The following is a 23,795-nucleotide window of genomic DNA, read 5'->3' on the forward strand; positions in this document are numbered from 1 at the left end:
TTTTGTGATTAGTTGACTCAGTTTTGTTTGAGCGCGCGTCAAAGATGGACACTAGCAAAGAGAAAATACGCTATATTTTACAGTTTTTCTTCGATAAAGGCGAAAACGCAAGCCAGGCGGCTGAAAATGTGAATAGTGTTTATGGTCCTGATACTGCAACAGCCAATCACGCGCAATTTTGGTTTCGTCGATTCCGTTCCGGTAATTTCGATGTCAAAGATGCACCACGCACTGGAAGGCCAATTGTCGAAAATATCGATAAAATCATGGACATTGTCGAGTCCGACCGTCATGTAAGCACTGTTTCGATTGCCCAAGAGCTAAAGATTGCACAAAAAACCGTTTGGAGCCATTTGAATAAGGCTGGATACAAAAAGAAGCTCGATGTATGGGTGCCACACGAGTTAACGAGAAAAAACCTCATGGATCGAATTTCCATCTGCGAATCGCTGCTGAATCGCAACAAAATCGACCCATTTCTGAAGCGGTTGGTCACTGGTGATGAAAAGTGACTCACTTACGACAACGTCAAGCGAGAATTGTGCGAGCAACTAATTTTTTTCGAGTAGTTTACTCTTGTAGCCAGCACAGCCCTATAAGTCCTCGGCTGTTGTTTAAATATATACCGCGAGCAACAAATTTTTAACTGGGATATCTTAAGAGCAACAAAATCAGGCAACATACTGAGACCGGAATTGGGCGAGCAACAAATTTTTTCAAGTAGTTTACTCTTGTAGCTAGCACAGCCCTATAAGTCCTCGCCTGTTGTTTAAATATATACCGCGAGCAACAAATTTGAAACTGAGATATCTTAAGAGCAACAAAATCAGGCAACATACTGAGACCGGAATTGGGCGAGCAACAAATTTTTTTCAAGTAGTTTACTCTTGTAGCCAGCACAGCCCTATAAGTCCTCGCTTGTTGTTTAAACATATACCGCGAGCAACAAATTTGAAACTGAGGTATCTTATGAGTAACAAAATCGGACAACATATTAAGACCGGAATTGGGCGAGCAACAATTTTTTTCGAGTAGTTTACTCTTATAGCCAGCACAGCCCTATAAGACCTCGGCTGTTGTTTCAACATATACCGCGTGCAACAAATTTTTAAATGGGATATCTAAAGAGCAACAAAATCAGGCAACATACTGAGACCGAAATTGGGCGAGCAACAAATTTTTTTCGAGTAATTTGCTCTTGTAGCCAGCATGCACCTATAGGTTCTCGGCTATTGTTTAAACATATACCGCGAGCAACAAATTTGAAACTGGGATATCTTAAGAGCAACAAAATCAGGCAACATACTGAGACCGGAATTGGGCGAGCAACAAATTTTTTTCAAGTAGTTTACTCTTGTAGCCAGCACAGCCCTATAAGTCCTCGCTTGTTGTTTAAACATATACCGCGTGCAACAAATTTTTAAATGGGATATCTTAAGAGCAACAAAATCAGGCAACATACTGAGACCGAAATTGGGCGAGCAACAAATTTTTTTCGAGTAGTTTACTCTTGTAGCCGGCACACGTCTCTAGGTCCCCGGCACTGTTTTTTTTCGAAATTGCTGGAGCAACAAAATCGGGAATAGAGCAACAAATTAGCAACAAAATCGTAGTTTAAAAATATGTGTTCGTTTTTCATTTTCTATTTTTTTTTTCGAGGGGCTGTGCTAACTTTAATGTTAAGCTAGCACAGCCCGTTTTCTTGAAAATGGCTGGAGCAACAAAATCGGGAATAGAGCAACAAATTAGCAACAAAAGAGCACTAAATTTCTGTGCTAGTCCCATGCTATTGTGCTGAAAGAGCTGTGCCAGCTTAATAGACGTGCAGGAGGTTGGTTCCATGTGAACGATACCACGTCCTTCGTCCTGGACAACAAAAAGTCTGTGGAGATTGCCGACAAAATTTACATCTAAATTTGTTTCCGCACAAACACCAAATACGTTGTTTTATATTCTTTATTTATTTATGCTAATTTTAATAACTATAAATTTTACGTGAGTTTGAAAAATAATATCGTCCTATATTATAGTTTGATGTATTATATATGTTTCATTACTTGGAACGACTTGCGATAAGTAATCTGTATATATAATTATTAATATATATATTAATATATGTACATAGGTATTAATTATCTTTTTTCTGTGGTATTCATCGGGGACGAATGAAAATATATCATATCTTTTAAGATATAAATTATATATTTGTGCATTATTAAATATTTATAATATACAGTTAATATATAGTTATAGTTTATTGTGTTATAATTCGATAATATAAGAATTTATTGTAGTGTTTAGATTTATTGTTATAGTAGTGTTGTTATATAAATTGTTAGATCTAACATTGTAGATAATTTGATGTATTTTAATAAATAATATAAATTATTTGATAATGATAATGATGATGATGATCATGATGATGATGATGATGATGATGATAAATATATTGATGATAACAAGATTAACGATAATAATAGTGATAATTTATGTAGGTTGTCTGTTTAAATTTTAAATTTTAATTTTAATTGCAACATATTTAATTATAACAGTTTTACATAGTTCGACCTAACGAAATCTAACATAACCTAAAAGGTTAATTTAGATTAATTAAATTACCTTATTTTTCTTCTTATTAATCTTTCTTATTAATTTTTCTAATTTTACAAACGTGTGTAATATATATCAATATTTTTGTAAAAAATGCCAAGACATAGAATCGAACGGACTTCAGAAGAAGAAAAAGAATTTCAACAACGACGTCGTGAAAAAAGAAATGAGAATCAACAACGTCGTCGACAAATTGAAAGAGAAACTAATGTAATAAAAATGATTAATTCTATAAATTGTGTAATAAAATTTAATAATGAAGTTGAGGAAGAATGTATTGCGGACATTTCAAATCATGGTACAGAATTAATAAGTCAAAATGTTGGAAATTCTTCAAATATTTCATTGATAAATCAGCGATATATCGAATATCAAGTTAGTTACCGATCGTGGCAAAAGAAACAACCTCTTTTAAATATTAATAGTACAACTGCATTAAAGGACGTAGTTGAATATTATATAGGTTCCATGGATGTATTTTGCATTCATTGTAATGCTAAACATTTTGCAGCTGTAAAGATTTCTAATAAAGGAAATTCTTTTCATGATTGGTGTAATCATGGTGCAGTTTATCTCCAACCATTACCAGAATTACCAGATTTTTTGTGCTCTTTATTCAGTGGACGTCATGCAAAATCAAACCAGTTCTTTAACCATATTCATAGTTATAACAGTTTATTTTCTTTTGCATCATTTAACGCAAATCTGGTTAATTTTTAAGAAAGACGGCTTGGTCCGTATTGCTTTAAAATACATGGCCAAATTTATTATCAAATTAATACAGCGTTATATGCTGAGCAAAATGAGAATCCAACTTATGACCAACTTTTATCGTTGATTGAAATGAAGCAATAGATTATTGTCTTAACCAAATTCTTCTTTAAATTATGAGATTGTAACAGAACATGAGCACTTAATACGAGAATGTAATATATTTGCTCAATCGTATCAAATGATGAATGAAGAATTAGAAAATCAACAATTAGAAATCGAATCTGGTGAGCTGCAACTTGAATTACAATTAGTATTTACATTAAAACCAGGAATGGATAGACGTAGATATAATGCTCAGCGAACAAATGAAGTTGCTGCGGTTTTTAAAACGATTTCTGAAGGAGAAATTCCTTATTCTTACGTTACAATACGTAACAGAAATACTAAAATCTTACAATGGGTTAGCACTATGGATCCAAATGTAGAACTTGGATATATCCATTATTTTATCCATATGGGACTAGAGGATGGCATTGTAATTTAATGAAATTAAATAGTACTAGAAGAATAACTAGAGGACAATATGTTAAATATCGTATGGCCATTCGTAATGAATTTAACGTTTTCTTACTAGGCCGTTTGTTTCAACAATGGCTTGTAGATAATTATGTAAAAATTGAAAAGGATAGAATAGATTATTGCAAAGCTCATCAAAAAGAATTACGTGTTGAAACATATCAAGGTATAATAGATTATATGCAAAATAAGGTAAATAGTATAAATGGACGTGTTGGAAAAATGGTTATACTTCCTTCTTCATTTATTGGATCACCACGTAATATGCTACAAAATTATCAAGATGCAATGGCAATTGTTAATAAATTTGGTAAACCAGACCTTTTCATTACAATGACTTGTAATCCAAAATGCGTGAAATTGAGGAAAATCTTTTATCTGGTCAACAAGCTTCCGACAGACCTGATATTTGTGTTCGAGTTTTTAATATTAAAAAGGATTATTTAATCGATTTCATCGTTAAGAAAAAATTTTTTGGTGATGTAGCAGCATTTGTTTACGTTATTGAATTTCAAAAACGTGGTTTGCCTCATGTTCATATGTTGATTACTTTAAAGCAAAATTTTAAAATAACAACTCCACAAATTGTAGACAAATATATTGGTGGCAACTTTGAAATCTTAAATGGAAACCCTCATTTTTTATTGCAGATACGGATTCTACGTCACAAAATACGTAATTTTGTCCGAAACTTTTTTTTTATTCGTGATAGATGGCGCTGTAATCGCAAAAAATTATATTTTCCGCAATTCTCCAGAAATGATCATTGGATTGAGAAATAAAAAATACCTGTTCAATATTTTTAAAGAACATAATAAAAGTTATTCCCCCCCCCATCCTCTCGGGGCAGGGTGGGTGGTAACGTTCAAATCTCAAGGCAAGGAGACTCACATTAAAAAAGCACCCGAAGGGAACATAAAACTACTACGTCCTCGTCGTTGTTCCTGTGTAACGCTAAAAATAGTTTCTCGGAAAAATTCAACGCTATCACGAATGAAAAAAATTGTTTCAATAAAAATTTCACGTACGATCTAATTCTGCAATGAAAAATGTGGGTCCCCATTTGAGATTTGAACGTTATCACCCACCCTACCCCGAGAGGATGGGGGGGATTAACTTTTATTATGTTCTTTAAAAATATTGAACAGATATTTTTTATTTCTCAATCCAATAATCATTTCTGGAGAATTGCGGAAAATATAATTTTTTGCGATTACAGCGCCATCTATCACGAATAAAAAAAAAGTTTCGGACAAAATTTACGTATTTTGTGGCGTAGAATCCGTATCTGCAATAAAAAATGGGAGTTTCCATTTAAGATTTCAAAGTTGCCATCAACCCCCACGCCCAGGGGGTGGGGTGGGAGGTCGAGTTTGGTATCATTGGATGTCCCCCTTCCGGACTAACAACTTTCATTAACCACTTTTTTTTATCCAATGCATAGTTCTCGAGATATTTCAATGTCTTCAGATAAATCGTGCACCCTGTATAGTTGATAATCGTCATGTTGTGCCATATTGTCCTATATTATCGATTGATATTATCGATGTCCATATTATCGATTATATTTAATAGTCATATAAATGTTGAAGTTGTTTCAAGTATCAAATCAGTTATATCATAGTAGTATATTTATAAAGGTCATGATGCTGCTACTATAACAATTGAATCAGTGACAGGAGATACAGTTTTAGATCATAACGAGATACGTGATTACATCGAAGCTGGTTATGTAGGATCTGTGGAAGCTAGCTGGCGTATATTTGAAAAGAAATTACAAGATAAAAGTCATAGTGTAATACGTTTGCCTGTTCATTTACCTAATGAACAAAATATAACAATTGAAAGTGAATCCGCTGAAGATGCTATTTCTTCTGCTTTAAATCAAGTTACCATGTTAATAGATTATTTTGCACTAAATTACGTGATGAAGCAAAACATTATTTATATACAGAAATTCCATGTCATTATACATTTAAAAAAGAAAAAATTAATGGTCGAAATGTTTCCCGTTGGGTTAAACGTAATAGTCACTTTAATTGTGTAGGACGGATGTATTCAGTTAGTCCAACTCAATTAGAACTATATCATTTACGATTATTGTTACTCACTGTTAAGGGGGCTACGAGTTTTGAACATTTAAGAACTATTAATGGACAAAATTATCAAACCTTTACAGCTACATGTTTAGCTTTAGGTTTGATTGAAGATGACGAAGAATGGATACGAGTTATGGATGAAGCTATTAAGTGGATGATGCCACGACAACTTCGTAGATTTGCACGCATTTTGATACATTGCCAACCAACATATCCAGAAAAACTATGGGAAAGATTTAAAGATTCTATGTCGGAAGATTACACGTGATATACTGATATATTACAAGGACAAAGAAAAACGTATATTATAATTAACACTATGCTTCGTGCTGAAGGTAAAAGTTTTACTGATTTTCCACAAATGGAACAATTGATAGAAAATATTGAAGAGGAAAGTTATATATCTCTTGATCAAATTACAGAAATTGGTACGAGACAATATAATCAAATAAATGTTAATCAAAATGAAATAGTCGACATCGTATTAAACAGATTAGATAATAATAATAATAACAATTGTTTTTATATCGATGGTGCTGGTGGATCGGGAAAAACATTTGTATATACAACTATTTATTACTTGGCCAAAAGTATAAATAAACGTGTATGTGCTATGGCTTTTACAGGGATTGCAGCAACGTTACTCCCTGAAGGAAAAACAGTTCATAAAACATTTGGATTACCAGTTCCGTTATTTAACGATTCATCATCATCTATAAAAGCTCAATCAAAAGAGGCTAAATATAATTTAAAAGAAATAGATATTTTCATTTGGGATGAAGTACCTATGGCACCTCGATATGCTTTAGAGATTGTAGATCGTTGCGTGATATTATGGATAATGATTTACTTCTTGGTGGAAAACTTATTGTATTAGGCGGTGATTTTAGACAACTTCTTCCAATCAAGATACGAGGTACTCGAAGTGAAACTATAAATCTTTCTATTAAATTTAGTTATACCTGGAGATATTTAAAAAATTTTTCTTTAACGCAAAATATGCGAGTTCTTCCGGATAGATTTATTAACGTTGGGATATTAAATGATTCTAGAGATAATATGGAAGTTCCTGAATGTTGTGTAGCACCAATTGGTTTAGATATTGCAACAGATATATATGGAGATATAATTCATAAAAAAGAATTTGATAAAGTAGCTAAAAGAGCAATACTTTCTGCAAGGAATATTGATATAGACGAAATTAATAAACAAGTTGTTAAATTATTAGATGTAAGTGGTGAACGAATATATACAAGTATAGATAGTGCTGTAAATAGTGATGATAATGGTGACATTGTTGAATCTTTATTACCAGAATACTTAAATAGTCCTTCTCCAGCTTGTCTTCCTCCTCATGAGTTACGTTTAAGACCAAATTGTGTTGTTATGTTGATTAGAAATCTTAGCATCAACGAAGGTCTTTATAACGGCACTAGATCAATAGTTCTTGAGCTCGCAAATCATTTACAAAATGTAAGACTTTATCAGGTGATAAAGGACATATTGTTTTCTTGAATCGTATAACACTATATTGTGAAAACATATATCCTTTTACTTTTAAAAGAAGACAATTTCCAATAAAATTAGCTTTTGCTATGACAATTAATAAATCTCAAGGACAAACGTTTGATAGAATTGGAATAGATCTTCGTAAAGATGTATTTAACCATGGACAACTTTATGTTGCCTTTTCACGAGTTCGTTCTTGGCAAGCATTATGAGTTTATCTTGGTGAATAGCGAGATAATAATTATGTTAAAAATTATGTATATAAGGAATTATATACATAAATTTTATTATTGTTGGTATATTTATATTTAAAGAATTATAATAATAAATTATAATTATATAATAATTAATAATTTTATATATAATTATTAATTATTATAATAAATATATTTATTATTATATTGTAATATAATATATATTGGCTCTGTGAATATGACTCCGCCTCTTTTTGTTAAAATAAAACACATTGGCTTGTTTAAAAAATTAAAGAAAATAATATTATATTATATTATATTGTATTATTATAATATATCATTTATTATATAAATATAATATAATATAATATTATAATATAATATATTATAATATAATACATTATAATATAATATTATATTTATTATAATATAATAATTATAAATATAATAATTAAAATTATATAATTATATAATTTATGTATTATAATTATATTATAATATTATAATAATAATATTATTATAATATTTTTACAAGGCACAATAATTTGTTGTGTTGACAAGTAGAATATATTCGATTTGTTTAACATTAAATAGTTATTGCTTAGATGTCTTTACAAACCATTTTATATCCAATAAATTACTAACATTTGATTATTATAAAAAGAAATTATTATAAGGATTATTACCGTTTTTATTAAGGTTAGAAAATCCTGTTCTTGATAGGTCGAAGTCGCTTATACCATACATACACTCAAACGCAAAAAACCCGGTACACTAAAAATTTGGGAAAAAATTACAAAATTTCAAATGATCATAACTTGGTAAATAATGAAGATACAAATATGCGCAGAAATGCAAAATGAAGCTTGAAACGTCCTCTTTAAGAATATCTGAATGGCAATTATGCTCGGCCATTTTTTTCAAAATGGCGGATGATAAAGTGAGAGAATGCAAAATTGATAATCAAAGGTCCGTGTTTGCGATGGTGCATGGTGTGCATCAGGTATCGCAGCGTAATGGGACCAAATGCACATGAAAGTATAGAGTGTTATCTTTGAAATGCTACTTTACCGAGCTCAATGTGATCATTTTTCACTGAGTTGTTCCAAATTTTGCTAAAAATGCGGTTTTCTTGTTAAATTTGCATAATTCAGTGAATAAGTATCGCATCAAGCTCTATAACGAAGTATGTTAAAGAAAACATTCTATACTTTTAGGTACTTTTCGTCCCATTGAGCTGCGACACTTACTCTGCTCCATGCGCCGTCGCACGCTCGAACCTTTTTTTAGCAACTTTTCATGTTCTTCTTTTATCACCCGCCATTTTGAAAAAATATCGTTGCGCACAATTTCGATAGATCTTTCGAAAAGTACGATTTCAAAGCTTTCAAACCGTTTTTGAAATTTGCTGCTAGGATATTTACGTGTCGAGATATTCAATTTCGAATTTGCAACAAATGTCGATTCAGCGAGGCTTAAGGGGCTAAGAGGCTCTGCGGTTCGTTTGGCCCTTTCATAATTTCAATAGCTGTGTTCATGTTTCTCTATATAATAATTTACATAACCTGCACAATATATTCAATGATTTGCATTTATTATTTTGAAAGCCAGGGAAATGAAAGTAAAATTCAATTTAGGTTCTTCATTTTGCGTAATCGATATTACGTAATAAAGATGAATTGCGTTTTAAGATACCGCTGTCATTAGCTCAAATTATGGTTGTAAGTCTTCTCAATATAAACCGCATGGAGTTTTACTGGTAGGAAAAGTCCCACTGTATGTAGTGTGTGTGTGTGTGTGTGTGTGTTTGTATACCACAAGGATAAGGACCTCGTGGTTCGTCAGCTCCACAGTATTTCAAGATTTCACACCCTCCTTGTGGTGTGTGTGTATGTGTGTGTGTGTGTAGTGTTACAGCAGAGATAAGGACCCCGCAGTTCGTCACTCCTGCAGTAATTAATGACTCCAAACCCTCTCTGCTGTGGTGCAGTAATTAATGACTCCAAACCCTGTGTGTGTGGTGTGTGTGTACTAATAGTGGGTATGACTGCCTCGTGCGCGTATTACCTCATTCATACGATCAGGCATACTCCTTATTAGTCTTTTAATTTCATCCTGCGTAACTGTATTCCATTCGTTTTCGAGAATTATTCGCAGTTCTTGCAGTGACTGAGGAGCAGATACGTGATTTCGTACTTTCCTGCCGAGGTTGTCCCATAAGTGTTCGATTGGATTTAAATCTGGACTATTTGCTGGCCAATCGAGTCGATTTATGCCAACTTCATCGAAGAAATCAAGCACTCTTCTCGCAGTGTGTGGTCGAGCATTGTCTTGCATAAACAAGAAGTTCTCTCCGATGAAGGGTGCGTACGGAACAACATACAGAATGAGTATGTCTTCCACGTATACATCTGCGTTCATATTCTTGTAAAAAAAGTGCAGATCTGTATGAGCATTAGCTGAAATTCCTGCCCAAATCATTACAGAGCCTCCATTGTAGCTATGCCTCTCACTTACCGTACAGTCTCCAAATCGTTCTCCACCGCGACGATAAACTCGTTCTCGTCCATCTGGAGAATAGACACAAAAACGAGATTCATCGCTAAAGAGTACTTTGTTCCAGTCTGCGTAAGTCCAGTCTCTATGCTTAACTGCAAAATTGAGTCGAGCTACGCTATGGTGACATTTAAGCAAAGGTACAGCTGCTGGCCTGCGCGAAAGCAGATTTTGTTCCTTTAATCTTCTCCGAACGGTGTTAACGGATACATTAATGTTGCGGACATCCCTTAAATTGTTTCTAATTTGAACAGATGTTCGATGTCTGTCTCTTAACGAATTTGAAACAATAAATCGGTCATCATTATGATTGGTACATCGAGGACGTCCCGAACCAGGCCTTCTATGGAAAGAATTGGTTTGTAAGTACCTGGCATAAGCACGTTGCATAGTTGACACTGATAAATCAAGTGCCTGAGCAACGTACCTTCGACTTCTGCCATCTTCAATTAAAGCAATAACTTGAGCAGCCTTTTCAGGATTTATCGTCGCCATAATCGACGCAATAATTTCGATGCGAAACAATCAATTATGGTTTAAATTGATGAAGTTGCACGAAGCAACGCGCCTCGAAAGGAAAAGATCACGGAAAAAGAAAAGTCGCACGAGGCAGCGCTTATCGGAGTGAACACGTTCTGAAAAGGAAAATTGTTTGTCTTTGTTTATTGTCTTGGCACATACATTTAAGAAAAATCCAGTCAAGCCAGGCGTTAAAGCCCGGCGCACCGACAGAATCTCAGTCAAGCCAGAACGTAAGCCCGGCGTACTGACAAACTCGCGAAGTCCAGCGTACAAGAGATAGTGCCACTATCGGCGGTGGACCGTACGAAGGCCAAAAGCTGTACGAAGGCAATCTCTGATCGTCTCCGCGGGCACTCTTATATGCCCTGGGCAGCTCGAACTCGCGTGCGAGCCGAGGGCTCGGCGCGCGACAACCCAGATCGCCGCGTCGCGGCGGCTCCGTGGACTAGGAGCGCCAGGGAATTTCGACGTTCCGGTGGCGTCCAGCGACTCGGCATCCCGCGCGCCGGGTCACCGCGAACTCAGGCGCGATTCTGAACAGCATATTCAAGCTGTGTACCATAATGGCCAATCGTACGGAGAAGGTAGAGAGCTAGAGACAGCTTCGCGAACTAAAGTGTATACCACAGTGATCATGCGTAACTGAAGGGTAAAGAATGATAACTTTTGATAAAAATTAAATTTCCAATTCGCAAAATTGTGTAAATTATTGTATAGAGAATAATGAACTCGGCTATTGAAATTATGAAAGAGCCAAACGAACCGCAGAGCCTCTTAGCCCCTTAAGCCTCGCTGAATCGACATTTGTTGCAAATTCGAAATTGAATATCTCGACACCTAAATATCCTAGCAACAAATTTCGAAAACGGTTTGAAAGCTTTGAAACCGTATTTTTCGAAAGATCTATCGAAATTGTGCGCAACGATATTTTTTCAAAATGGCGGGTGATAAAAAGGAGAACATGAAAAGTTGCTAAAAAAAGATTCGAGCGTGCGACGGCGCATGGAGCAAAGTAAGTGTCGCAGCTCAATGGGACGAAAAGTACCTAAAAGTATAGAATGTTTTCTTTAAAATACTTCGTTATAGAGCTTGATGCGATACTTATTCACTGAATTATGCAAATTTAACAAGAAAACCGCATTTTTAGCAAAATTTGGAACAACTCAGTGAAAAATGATCACATTGAGCTCGGTAAAGTAGCATTTCAAAGATAACACTCTATACTTTCATGTGCATTTGGTCCCATTACGCTGCGATACCTGATGCACACCATGCACCATCGCAAACACGGACCTTTGATTATCAATTTTGCATGCTCTCACTTTATAATCCGCCATTTTGAAAAAAATGGCCGAGCATAATTGCCATTCAGATATTCTTAAAGAGGACGTTTCAAACTTCATTTTGCATTTCTGCGCATATTTGTATCTTCATTATTTACCAAGTTATGATCATTTGAAATTTTGTAATTTTTTCCCAAATTTTTAGTGTACCGGGTTTTTTGCGTTTGAGTGTATATATTTTACATATATACACAAGAAACCATAAAAGTTTAAATGCATTTATTATAATTAAATAGGAAATATAATTATAACTTTAAAATGATAACATAATAATGAAACATTAACAATAAATATTAACAATAAATTAACTTTAATTTAATTAGCGAATGGTTGCTTGTAGTCTTCATTTTGTAAAAGAAATTAGACATATTACTATTTTGTATTTATAAATATTATATTATATATTAGATATAATTATATTAGATATTTTATAGAGTATCTCATCAAGTTGTAAACCAGTTGCAAAAGAAACCGAAATAAGTAAAACAAAAAGATTAAAACAAAGTCATGTAACATTTTGAAGAAATCATAATAGTTATTAATTTATATTAAAATATCTGAGTCAATAAGCGAATAAAAAAAGACAAGTTATGTTCAATATATTAAAAATTAGATATATTACATTATTATAAATTTACCAGCACTTCCTTTGATTTTCTTTTACAAGGTGTTAATCCACCTTTTACTAATTGTAACAAAGGTATATCACCTTCTATTTCTTTAATATCGGATAATTGTTTAACAATAAATATGGTGGAACAGCTATAAAATTATATTCAATATATTATATTATAGTGTATATTATTTAAACAAAATTAAATAAAAAATAAAAAATATTTGAAAATAGAAAATAAAATAATTAATATATTCTTGAATCTAATATTATTCAACAATTTTAATTTAAATTAATTTTATTCTTTAAACTATATATACAACTATATATTTAAGAATAAATGTATTTTTTACTTGTATTTTGTATAACTCCTATAATTTCAATTTTATTTCCTTTTCGTAGATTCATTTTCATGTATTGTTCTTGGTCAAAATTTAAAATGTGTATTTGTAATTTATACGTTCCATCAGTAATCGATCCGCATCCTATTATTGTGTTTAATTTATTATTAAATTCAGATTCAAAATTTGTTTTAATATAAACTTACAAGTCTGCAAAATACATGTAACTTTAATTAATATATGAATGTGTTAATGTTATTGTTGTTAAGTTATTACATTATTATTATTATTTAAAGTAATTGATTCGCATCCGATTGTTTTATTTAATTTATTATTGAATTCAGGTTTAAAATTTATTTTAATATATACTTCCAAACTTGTAAAATATATTCAATATTAAATCAACATAAATGCGTTATCATGTTATTTTATTATTGTTATTGTTGTTATGTTATTATTATTGTTTAATTGTTGTCGTTTTATTATAATATTCTGTACTATATATATTAATAATTACACAATGCTTACTGATACATTCAGATGTATCCATTACTTCGCTCAAAGTGATGCGTTTAGCTATTATTGTAGCTATTTTAGACTCGTATTTTCCTAAATTTGATACTTTTGTATTTTTTCTAATATGTAATTCATACGGCAAATTTCCTGCACTATATATATATATACTAATTTTTGGGGTTCTCGCTTGAACTCCATCTAAGTTGATAATCTATTAAATAAAAATATTATAATATTATGTATATATATACAGGGTGTCTTATAACTAATCTGGCAGAGCTCGTGGAGACATAGAGCGGGTTAAGACAAATATAAAAGTCCCATATAGTTTTGTGAGATTCGCAATAATCATCGAGTTATTAATGACAGAAATCTGAGGAATGAGTGCACGTCGAGACGTTATGGGAGGAGCATCTAGCCGCTCAGGCTAAAGAGTACTGCTCAGTCGACAAAGGAACTGTTGCCGGCATGCGGCGAGAGGAAGGACGACGCGCCAATGTTTATGTCCTTACCTCGCCGCTCCTACATCCCGCCGCACCGCGTCTAAGCTCGCGCCGATATGGCCGCTGAATATTCGCGATTACAATTATGAGATTATTTCATGAGGTACCACAGATAGCTCATATTGAATTGTAAAGTTCAAAATTCAAAAGTTCTTTGATCAAGGAAAACATCGAAAAGTAAAAAAGCGATAGAGAGCGATGAGATCTACAGAGATTCTCATCGTTTCCTATCGCAATCTATCGTTTTGCTGCATCGGATATTTTGACACGTTATTTTTATGCGTGTCAAAATAACACACTCGGATTTGCGTTGTATCGCGATTATACCTAGGAATCAATTTTATGCCGAGTATCGTTGGTGCACCATTGACAACGATAGTCCTCTTTTCGCAATTGTACGATACAGAATTTTCAGTTCCTTCTGTCATTAATATACCACTGACAAGAATTACGATATAAGACAACAATTTATGCATGATATATGGTAAAAATGTTTGGTCCATGATACAGCTTGCAAATGAAATATGAACGATACAGAGAAATATTAACTGAAAATATTAACACTGAATCTAATTCATCAAGATTTATGGTTAACTTAAACAAAATTGTGCTTTCTTCAATCAAAATTTCTTAATCGTTCTCTCTCTCACTCTCTCTTTCTCTCTCATTTCGTCAGAAAATGGGTTCATTCAATCACACATATTTTCCGTGTAGACTTGAATAAAACGATAGGACACGATGAGTCTCTACGCGAATTCTATCATACTCTAACAATGAAATATTCTCCTAACGATAGAATACAATAGAGTACGATGAAAAGTGTTCATCGTACTCTATCTTTACGCGATATCGTTTCTTTCGGATCCGATGCAGCAAAACGATAGATTGCGATAGAAAACGATGAGAATCTCTGTAGATCTCATCGCTCTTTATCGTTTTCTCCTTTTCGATGTTTTCCTTGATCAAAGAACTGTTGAATCCCGAAATTTACAATTCAATATGAGCTATCTGTGGTACCTCATAAAATAATTTCATAATTGTAATCGCGAATATTCAGCGGCCATATCGGCGCGAGCTTAGACGCGGTGCGGCGGGATGTAGCGGCGAGGTAAGGACATAAACATTGGCGCGTCGTCCTTCCTCTCGCCGCACGCCGGCAACAGTTCCTTTGTCGACTGGGCAGTGCTCTTTAGCCTGAGCGGCTAGATGCTCCTCCCATAACGTCTCGACGTGCACTCATTCCTCAGATTTCTGTCATTAATAACTCGATAATTATTACGAATCTCACAAAACGGTATGGGACTTTTATATTTGTCTTAACCCGCTCTATGTCTCCACGAGCTCTGCCAGATTAGTTATAAGACACCCTGTATACATATATATTGCGACGCGATTATCGCTCGCCGTCGGCAAACTGCTGTCGGTCCGCGCGTCTCGGCCAACCTAGCTCTCACAAAATCGGTTGGGCGCCAGGTATAGCGGGCTGCACCGTTCACCAACGCTACGCGACACCTCACCAAAGGGCCGAAACACGCGAAGTCGACGGGACCGGTAGCCCTTCGATATTTAAGTCGGTAGACGGGAAGGGTTCGTCGGAAGTCGGGAACGACCGGGAAAACACAAAAATAACGAGGCGCGTTTCGACTATCTTTAGCTTTATTATTTCGGGAATCGGAACGGTCCGACCCCCTCGATACGATACACTCCGCTTGGGCTCTCGCGAATTCGAGATTGCCCGCTACGCCGATAACTTTGACGAGACTCTTTACTCTCACGACACCGAAACGATAATGCAGGTGGAAGGTCTTACACAATCGGGAACCTCCCGGCGACGTGGTCCTCCTCTCTTCTCCCTCTCACGCTCGCTCTGGCACACGCTGCCACTGACGTCTCCTCCGCTTGCTGACGCCAAAAAACTTCACTAAGTCACTGACTTGTATTTTCCTTTGCGGTAGCCGATATCTCTCCGGTACTATTCGGAAGCAGGTCGGCGATATTAGAGAGCGACAATGGGAGTCTCCTCTTTTTATCTCCTTCTCCCCTGACAGACTTCCTTGTCCGTTGGTGTTGTCTCGTGCTACCCGTCTCTCCCCGTTCCTCGGTAAATCTCCCTATACGGGAATCCTTCCGCGGATCTTTGTTTTTCGATCCGCGGGACGGGTGCTCGGTCTCACTCTCTTGCTCACTCTCTCTCTCTCTTGCTCACACTCGCCCGATCTCAGTGTTCAGGCTGGCTTTGTCTAGCCGGCGTTCACGCGCCAAGCACGGGAACGCCGACCGTTCGGCGCGATATCCTTGCAGGCCTGTGGACAACGGAAGCGACAGCGAGAACCTTTCACGACGATACGAAACCGATACTAGTATTATTAAAGGAGTGCATTCACCTGGGGTGGCGGTCTTGCCGAGGGGGTGTCATCCTCTTCCTTCCTCCACCGATCCCTCCGCTCCTGATGGGCGGCGCAGGAGGTCCAGGGGCACAGAGCTCGGGGACGCGGGACCGTTCCACCTGCGCGCTCCGACTACTAACACTAATTATTACGGGGGAGAGCGCAAGGCGACCCCCCCCCGAGAGTCTCGCCTAAGGGCCGAAAGGTCGGCCTGTGACGGGCGCTTTTCCGGCTGCCACGTCACAATATATATATATATATATATAATATATATGTATATATTATATATATATATATAGTATATGTATATAATTATTTGTATTTTTAAATTAAATAAAATTACCGAATTAGGTCTGATATAATCTTCGATGCGTTTAATTTCATCGTTCCACGCTATAACTTGTACTCTTCTTCCTATATTGTTATTTAAGAAAAATTTAAAAAATTTATATTGTTGGTTCGCTCCAACGATTCGAGGTGCTTCCATGCCATCAACATATCCAATAGTTTCGCTGTAACAATTATATTAATTATTGTTGATATTATTGTTATTGTTGTTATCATTGTTCTCTGTTATCGTTATCGTTATTATTGTTATTATCATTGTTGTTATTATCGTTTGTTGTTTTAAAAATATAAAATTATAATTTTTAATTATAGACATAATGAAAAATTATACTAACATAGTGGAATCAAAAATTTGAATTGCATCAAATATATTGTTAGAACTTAATAAATCCATAATATCAGTTTCATTGAAATCATTATCATCAATAAACTCTTCTTCAACTTCATTATCATTTATATTCATAAGCGTCGTAAAATTTTTTTCAAATGCCATTTTATATTTTCTACTTACAACAGAGATAAACAGATAGATTAGATAAAAAGAGAGATAGAGAGAAATAGATAATAATTATTATTATAAGTAATAGATAATAAGTATTTTGTAAAAAATTGTATATTTATAACATAAAATCAATAAATTAGTATTTTATTTACCTTTTTATTATTAATTTGCAATAAAATAACTTAAATTCGTTGACTTTGTTGAAGTTATCACTTTGCGCGTAAACCTATATCACGTTACGAAATATATTTAATATCTGTAATAAATATTAAAATTATTATACATTTGACACTATTTTTTTTTTATTAACTGTCTCGGCTGTCTCGATCGGTCACGGCTGCATTCATGTTACTCGCTATCATCGCGGCGAATGACAGCTTGTATGAAAGGAGTTATAATGGGGTTATATTAATGTTTCTAACACTAATATACATTTACTTCTCCCTCCTTCTCTTTAATATGACGCGCCAGTATCCTTCTAAATGTGTATAGGCTTTCTTCTCTTTTTTTTTCTCATTTGGTGAGCGAGAGAGAGAGAGAGAGAGAGAGAGAGAGAGGAAGAGAAAGAGAGAGAGAGAGAGGGAGAGAGAGATGCATAGAGAGGAGAGAGAGGGGGGAGAGGGAGAGAGAGAGAGAAAGAGAGAGAGAGTGAGTGAGTGAGTGAGTGAGTGTGAGAGAGAGAGAGAGAGGGAGAGAGAGAGAGAGTGAAAATATGTCAATTTCAAACTGTATGCGCCCAATACATTGTATGTTGGAGTCGGATATTATCGAACTTATATCATATACTCCAAGTATTATGGGAAGAGCAAAAAAAGTGTGAGAGGGAGAGTGTGTGTGAGATAGAGGGTGAGCGAGAGAGAGAGAGAGAGAGAGAGAGAGAGAGAGAGAGAGAGAGAGAGAGAGACAGAGAGACAGAGACAGAGAGAGAGAGAGAGAGAGAGAGAGAGAGAGAGAGAGAGAGCGAGAGAGAGAGAGAGAGAGAGAGAGAGAGCGAGAGAGAGAGAGAGAGAGAGAGCGAGAGAGACAGAGAGCTTAAGATGGTTTTGAATAGAAATTCTAAACGTTGAAATTTTCATTGGTTAGACGGTGACGCGTTACTATGCAGGAAATATGTGTTATGGAATTTCAAAATGTATGCGCCTGATACATCGTATGTTGGAGTCGGATATTATCGAACTTATATTATATTCCAAGTTTTATTTTTTATTTATAATATTTATTCCAAACTTTAATATGAATATGCTAAAATGGCGCGCGCGTAGCGCGCACTTGTAGTGTTCTAGAACAAGTAAAATTTATAACTATAATAAAACTCTACAACACTATTCTACTGTACAAAAGAAGTGATATATTAGAACAGTAGCGCCAACTGAGAAACCTAACATATATATATGATTATTGTATACTTAATATTTTTTAAAATCTCAAATTCAAATTATTTCCTTTTTTAAGATATATATTATGTACATAACATAAGTTTTTACAAATAAAACATCAAATTATTTTTCTTTCATGATATACAGGGTGTCCCATTTTAATCCGGCCGGCTGAATAAAATTCGAGGATATTTTCCAGAAAAAAATGTCAGACAAATGTTGCTCAGTTCTAAGGGGGACATTCGATGCCATCAACAATTTTGACCTCGGGTGAAGGGTTCAAGGTCATTCAAGGTCAACTTTCTTTTCTTAAATGGGAACCCCTATTTTTCACATCGGCAATCGATTCTACGTAAAAGAAATGAAACTTGTCTGAAGCATTTTTTTATAACGCAAACTAATTTCACTTATTCAGCCTCCAAAATTGAAATTTTCAAACTTTCTGAATTGTTTACTCGAGAATGGTGGGATTTGGGGGGAAATTGCAGAAGACAAAAAGTTCTTGGAATGCTGCAAGGAATTCACTCGAATTTTCGCATAGTTGATCGTGCACTTTTTTCCGCCAATGTTTGGAAAAAATCTTTTATCTCATCATGTCCAGTACCCTCGGCATTAGCATCACCCGATGTGCACCACGTGGAGGTCGCCGATGGGATTTTGCACATCATTGGCTCTGAAAAGGGCCGATTGATTGATTATTGAACTCGATCTATGACATCAAGTGCTCAATTTGGTGCCCATTCTGTGCAATGCACATTTGCACCCTCTGGCGAAAGATTGAGCACTTGATGTCATAGATCGAATTCAATAATCAATCAATTGGCCCTTTTCAGAGCCAATGATGTGCAAAATCCCATCGGCGACCTCCACGTGGTGCACATCGGGTGATGCTAATGCCGAGGGTACTGGACATGATGAGATAAAAGATTTTTTCCAAACATTGGCGGAAAAAAGTGCACGATCAACTATGCGAAAATTCGAGTGAATTCCTTGCAGCATTCCAAGAACTTTTTGTCTTCTGCAATTTCCCCCCAAACCCCACCATTCTCGAGTAAACAATTCAGAAAGTTTGAAAATTTCAATTTTGGAGGCTGAATAAGTGAAATTAGTTTGCGTTATAAAAAAAATGCTTCAGACAAGTTTCATTTTTTTACGTAGAATCGATTGCTGATGTGAAAAATAGGGGTTCCCATTCAAGAAAAGAGTTGACCTTGAATAACCTTGAACCCTTCACCCGAGGTCAAAATTGTTGATGGCATCGAATGTCCCCCTTAGAACTGAGCAACATTTGTCTGACATTTTTTTCTGGAAAATATCCTCGAATTTTATTCAGCCGGCCAGATTAAAATGGGACACCCTGTATATGTACATAAGCTTTTAAAAGTAAAACTTATATAGTATTATAAAACTTTAGCACGTTTATTAATAGTGTCCAATATTAAAAAAAAATATCTTGTTAAAGTTTATTGTTATTCAAGAATAACCTAGTTACAAAAAATGTTCATGGCATAAATTTTAACAAGTAAAATTTATCATTATTTATTAGAACACTGAGTTATATGGTTATTTTACTTGTTATTATAACAAATTAATTATTATAACAATGCAATAAAAAATATTTAATACAAATAATCTTGGCGCGGCTGCACCAAAAACTATATCAAACTAAAACTTGTTTAATACATACATGACAGCATTTTTATTATAATAAAATGTACTTATAAATTCTCTCTATATATATACGGTGTAATGTTTTGTTTAAGTTTATATAGTATTATATTAAATTATAAACCTTCACTATAGAATATAGATATCTAATGTGTATATATTCTACATATTTTGATATTTTTTTATTCAAAGATGTTATTCTTATTATAATTTAAATATAAGATATCATTGACGAAATGTCAATGATATCTAATTTGACTTTTATGTACATATATCTTCGATATAGTTTTTGGTGCAGCCACGCCGAGATGATTTGTATTAAATATTTTATATTGCATTGTTATAATAATTAATTTGTCATAATAACAAGTAAAATAATCATATAACTCAGTGTTCTAATAAATAATGATAAATTTTACTTGTAAGAATTTATGTCATGGACATCTTTTGTAACTAGGTTTTTCTTGAATAATAATAACCTTTAACAAGATATTTTTTAAAGTATTGGACACTATTAATAAACGTGTTAAATTTTTATAATACTATATAATTTTTACTTTTAAAAGCTTATGTACATATATATCTTGAAAGAAAAATAATTTGATAAGTTTTATTTGTAAAAACTTATGTTATGTACATAACATATATCTTAAAAGAGGAAATAATTTGAATTTGAGATTTTTAAAAATATTAAGTATACAATGATCATATATATATATATATGTTAGGTTTCTCAGTTGGTGCTACTGTTCTAACATATCACTTCTTTTGCACAGTAGAATAGTGTTGTAGAGTTTTATTATAGTTATAAATTTTACTTGTGAAAACTTATGTTATGTACACATATATGCCTTAAAAAAATAATTTGAGTTTAAAATTTCTAAAAATAACACAATACATGTTGCGCTTGTACTTGGCACCCTTTTTTTACCTTTTTGTTTAAAAAGGTAAGTTTTATATAAATTTTACTTGTAAAAATTGTATATACGTCACGTACATACACCATTAATATATAAATGTCATTAATTTATACTTGTAAATTATCTTCATCTAATTCGCGTATTACCTGCACTACTTGCGTTATAAATTGTATCAAGTAGACCTTAAAATTGAAGAGCAATCTCCCTGGACGACGCGTCAATAAGCACCGGTATTGATTTTTCCGTGGCACATCTCATCACATCGTCTGCTCAGCATCAGCTGATCGGCAATCAAATGACATGTGTCATAACATACCGTGACGTATACCAACAGTATTCTCATATATATCTACACACATATTTAACAATCGAGCTAATTTTATGCATGCAAGTGTCGTTTTATGCCCCCTAATAGAGCGTTTAAGTAGAAATTCTCTACGCGGTCGCGTTCAAAAGTGCGCTCTAAGACCTTGACATGCAATTTTCTCTCCAAACGGTGCCTATTTTGACACTAATTATTTAATATCTGGCGTTCTAATTGAGATAGCGTATTCGTTCCACGTCGAGCAAGTCACGATTTCTGTTTTCTTTCTGAAAATTCTAGCAGTCTTGTCCCCGGATGTCTAGGGAAAATTTGAACTCAGCAAAGTGACATCAACTTGTTGCTACTCGCTCAATTTATGAGTATTTTCATATATTACTGCTAAACTACTTGTCCTAGATTGCTAATATTTGGTGTGCAGGTTCCTTTCATGAACCCCTAATGGCACACCAGAGGACGAATGTCTCCCGTCCTCAGGAACAAAGTTGAGTTTTGGACACTATGTGCTCGATTTTTGTTGCAACACCTTTAATTTGGTCACTAAATAATTTATTTCTCGCGTTGTAGGTGCGATAATCTATTCGTTCTACATCGAGCAAGCCCGGTTTTTTGTCTATTTTCTTAAAATTTTAGCAGTCTTCGTCTCGAATGTGCGGTGAAAATTTTAACTCAACAAAGCGACATCAACTTGTCTCAACTCGCTCAATTCCTGAGTCTTTTCGTATGCTACTGCTAAACTAATTGTCACAGAGAGTTGGTATTTAGTGTGCAGGTCCCTTTCAGGAACGAGTAGTCGCGTACCAGAGGACGAATGTCTCCTATCCTCGGGAAAAAAGTTGGGTCTTGGACACTATGTATTGAATTTTAGTTGAAATGTCTTCGATTTGGACCCAAAATAATTAATTTCTTCGGATCTAACAGAGATAATTGGATGTTTCTTGCGCGAGCAAGTCAGATTTTTAATCTATTTCCTGAAAATTCTAACGGCTTCGTCGTCAGTTGCATAGAAAAAATTTTATCCGACAAAAGTGATGTTATTCTATTGTATCGTAACTCGCTCAATTTATGTTACAAAATAATTAATTTCTTCTGACCCCTTTAAGCTAGATGACTGTTTCTGGTGTCTACAGGTCAGGTTTTTCGTCCTCTGATTGAAAATTTATATTACTAGATCCCCAATCGCACAGGGAAAATTTTGTTCCGAGAAAGCTACTTCTTTGTTCTGTTGCAGCTGTTTCGACACTGAATCTATTATACTGAATATCTTTGGAACCGATTGCACTAACGGTTCTGAGCTCGTTGAGCTCAGTTTAGCGTCTACTCGTAGGTTTTTACAGTAGGAAATGCGTCTCACGCTCTGTTCAGCATGCACTAAGCAATATCTGCTGTACCTGTCACTTTGTGAGGTTATGACTCACTTCGCGTGCTTCTACCGGTACTATACCTCGGTGATATGCAAGTTGCTATTAATATTACTTGGTTTTGGACATACTGTCGCGGTGCCACACCGGTTTCTCGTCGGTTTCTCTGCGGTCAACGGGGCTTTCCTTCGTCCTTTTCTACCTGTGCCTGCACCGCTTTATCCGTCGGCTCGCGCAGTGTCCACAGAAGTTTTCGATTGTCCTTCACTTCGCGCACGTGCACCAGTATTTCTCGTCGGATTTTTCGCACCGTACGCGTTATATTTCCCGAGATTTCCAACGCGCGCGTCCACCGGTCCGTTCCGCCGGCTTCTTCCCGTCCGCGCGTAATGGCGTCTCTCCCATAGACATATAATATATAGACCACGCATTCGCAACGTTTCCTTTGTCTGCACATGTTCAATATTAGAAAGAGGTAGTATGCTTTCGTAGAGCAGTCTGTCTCTTTCTAACGATGCGTGGTGGCGTATTTGGCCCCTCCGCCTGTTTAGAGTGGAGTGTTATGTCTCCGGTTCTCCTTCTTTTCGTGAAACAAAGCGTATATAAACAAGACGATTGACATTAAAGATTATAAAACGTATTTACTCATAATAGTATAATCATAACACAAAAAGTATAATCGTAACACAATGAGTCTATATTATTATGTATGCCGCAGTAAAGCTAAAGCTAAGACTCCATGCATGCGGTGAGCTGCGGCAAATGCTGCGGTGACCAATCAGGAGGGAGGCGCAAGTCCGGTTGCGGCAAGCTCC

The 23,795-nt window shown here is 34.9% G+C and overlaps 1 protein-coding gene across 2 annotated transcripts in view; it reads right to left on the reverse strand.

Annotated features, from left to right (window-relative positions):
- LOC112589186 (serine/arginine repetitive matrix protein 1-like) overlaps positions 1 to 23,435 on the reverse strand; it is a 68,301-nt gene extending 44,866 nt beyond the window's left edge. The window contains exon 1 of one of the 2 annotated variants that reach the window (XM_025301446.1): positions 23,096 to 23,435. In XM_025301446.1, coding sequence (XP_025157231.1) covers positions 23,096 to 23,109 — 14 coding nt within the window. In that variant the 5' untranslated portion in view covers positions 23,110 to 23,435. The remainder of the gene's footprint in view (positions 1 to 23,095) is intronic. The other variant, XM_025301447.1, reaches the window with a different exon arrangement.
- Between the last annotated feature and the right edge of the window lie 360 nt (positions 23,436 to 23,795).

Source organism: Harpegnathos saltator, unplaced genomic scaffold, assembly GCF_003227715.2.
Source record: "Harpegnathos saltator strain DR-91 unplaced genomic scaffold, Hsal_v8.6 scaffold42, whole genome shotgun sequence".
NCBI lineage: Eukaryota > Metazoa > Arthropoda > Insecta > Hymenoptera > Formicidae > Harpegnathos > Harpegnathos saltator.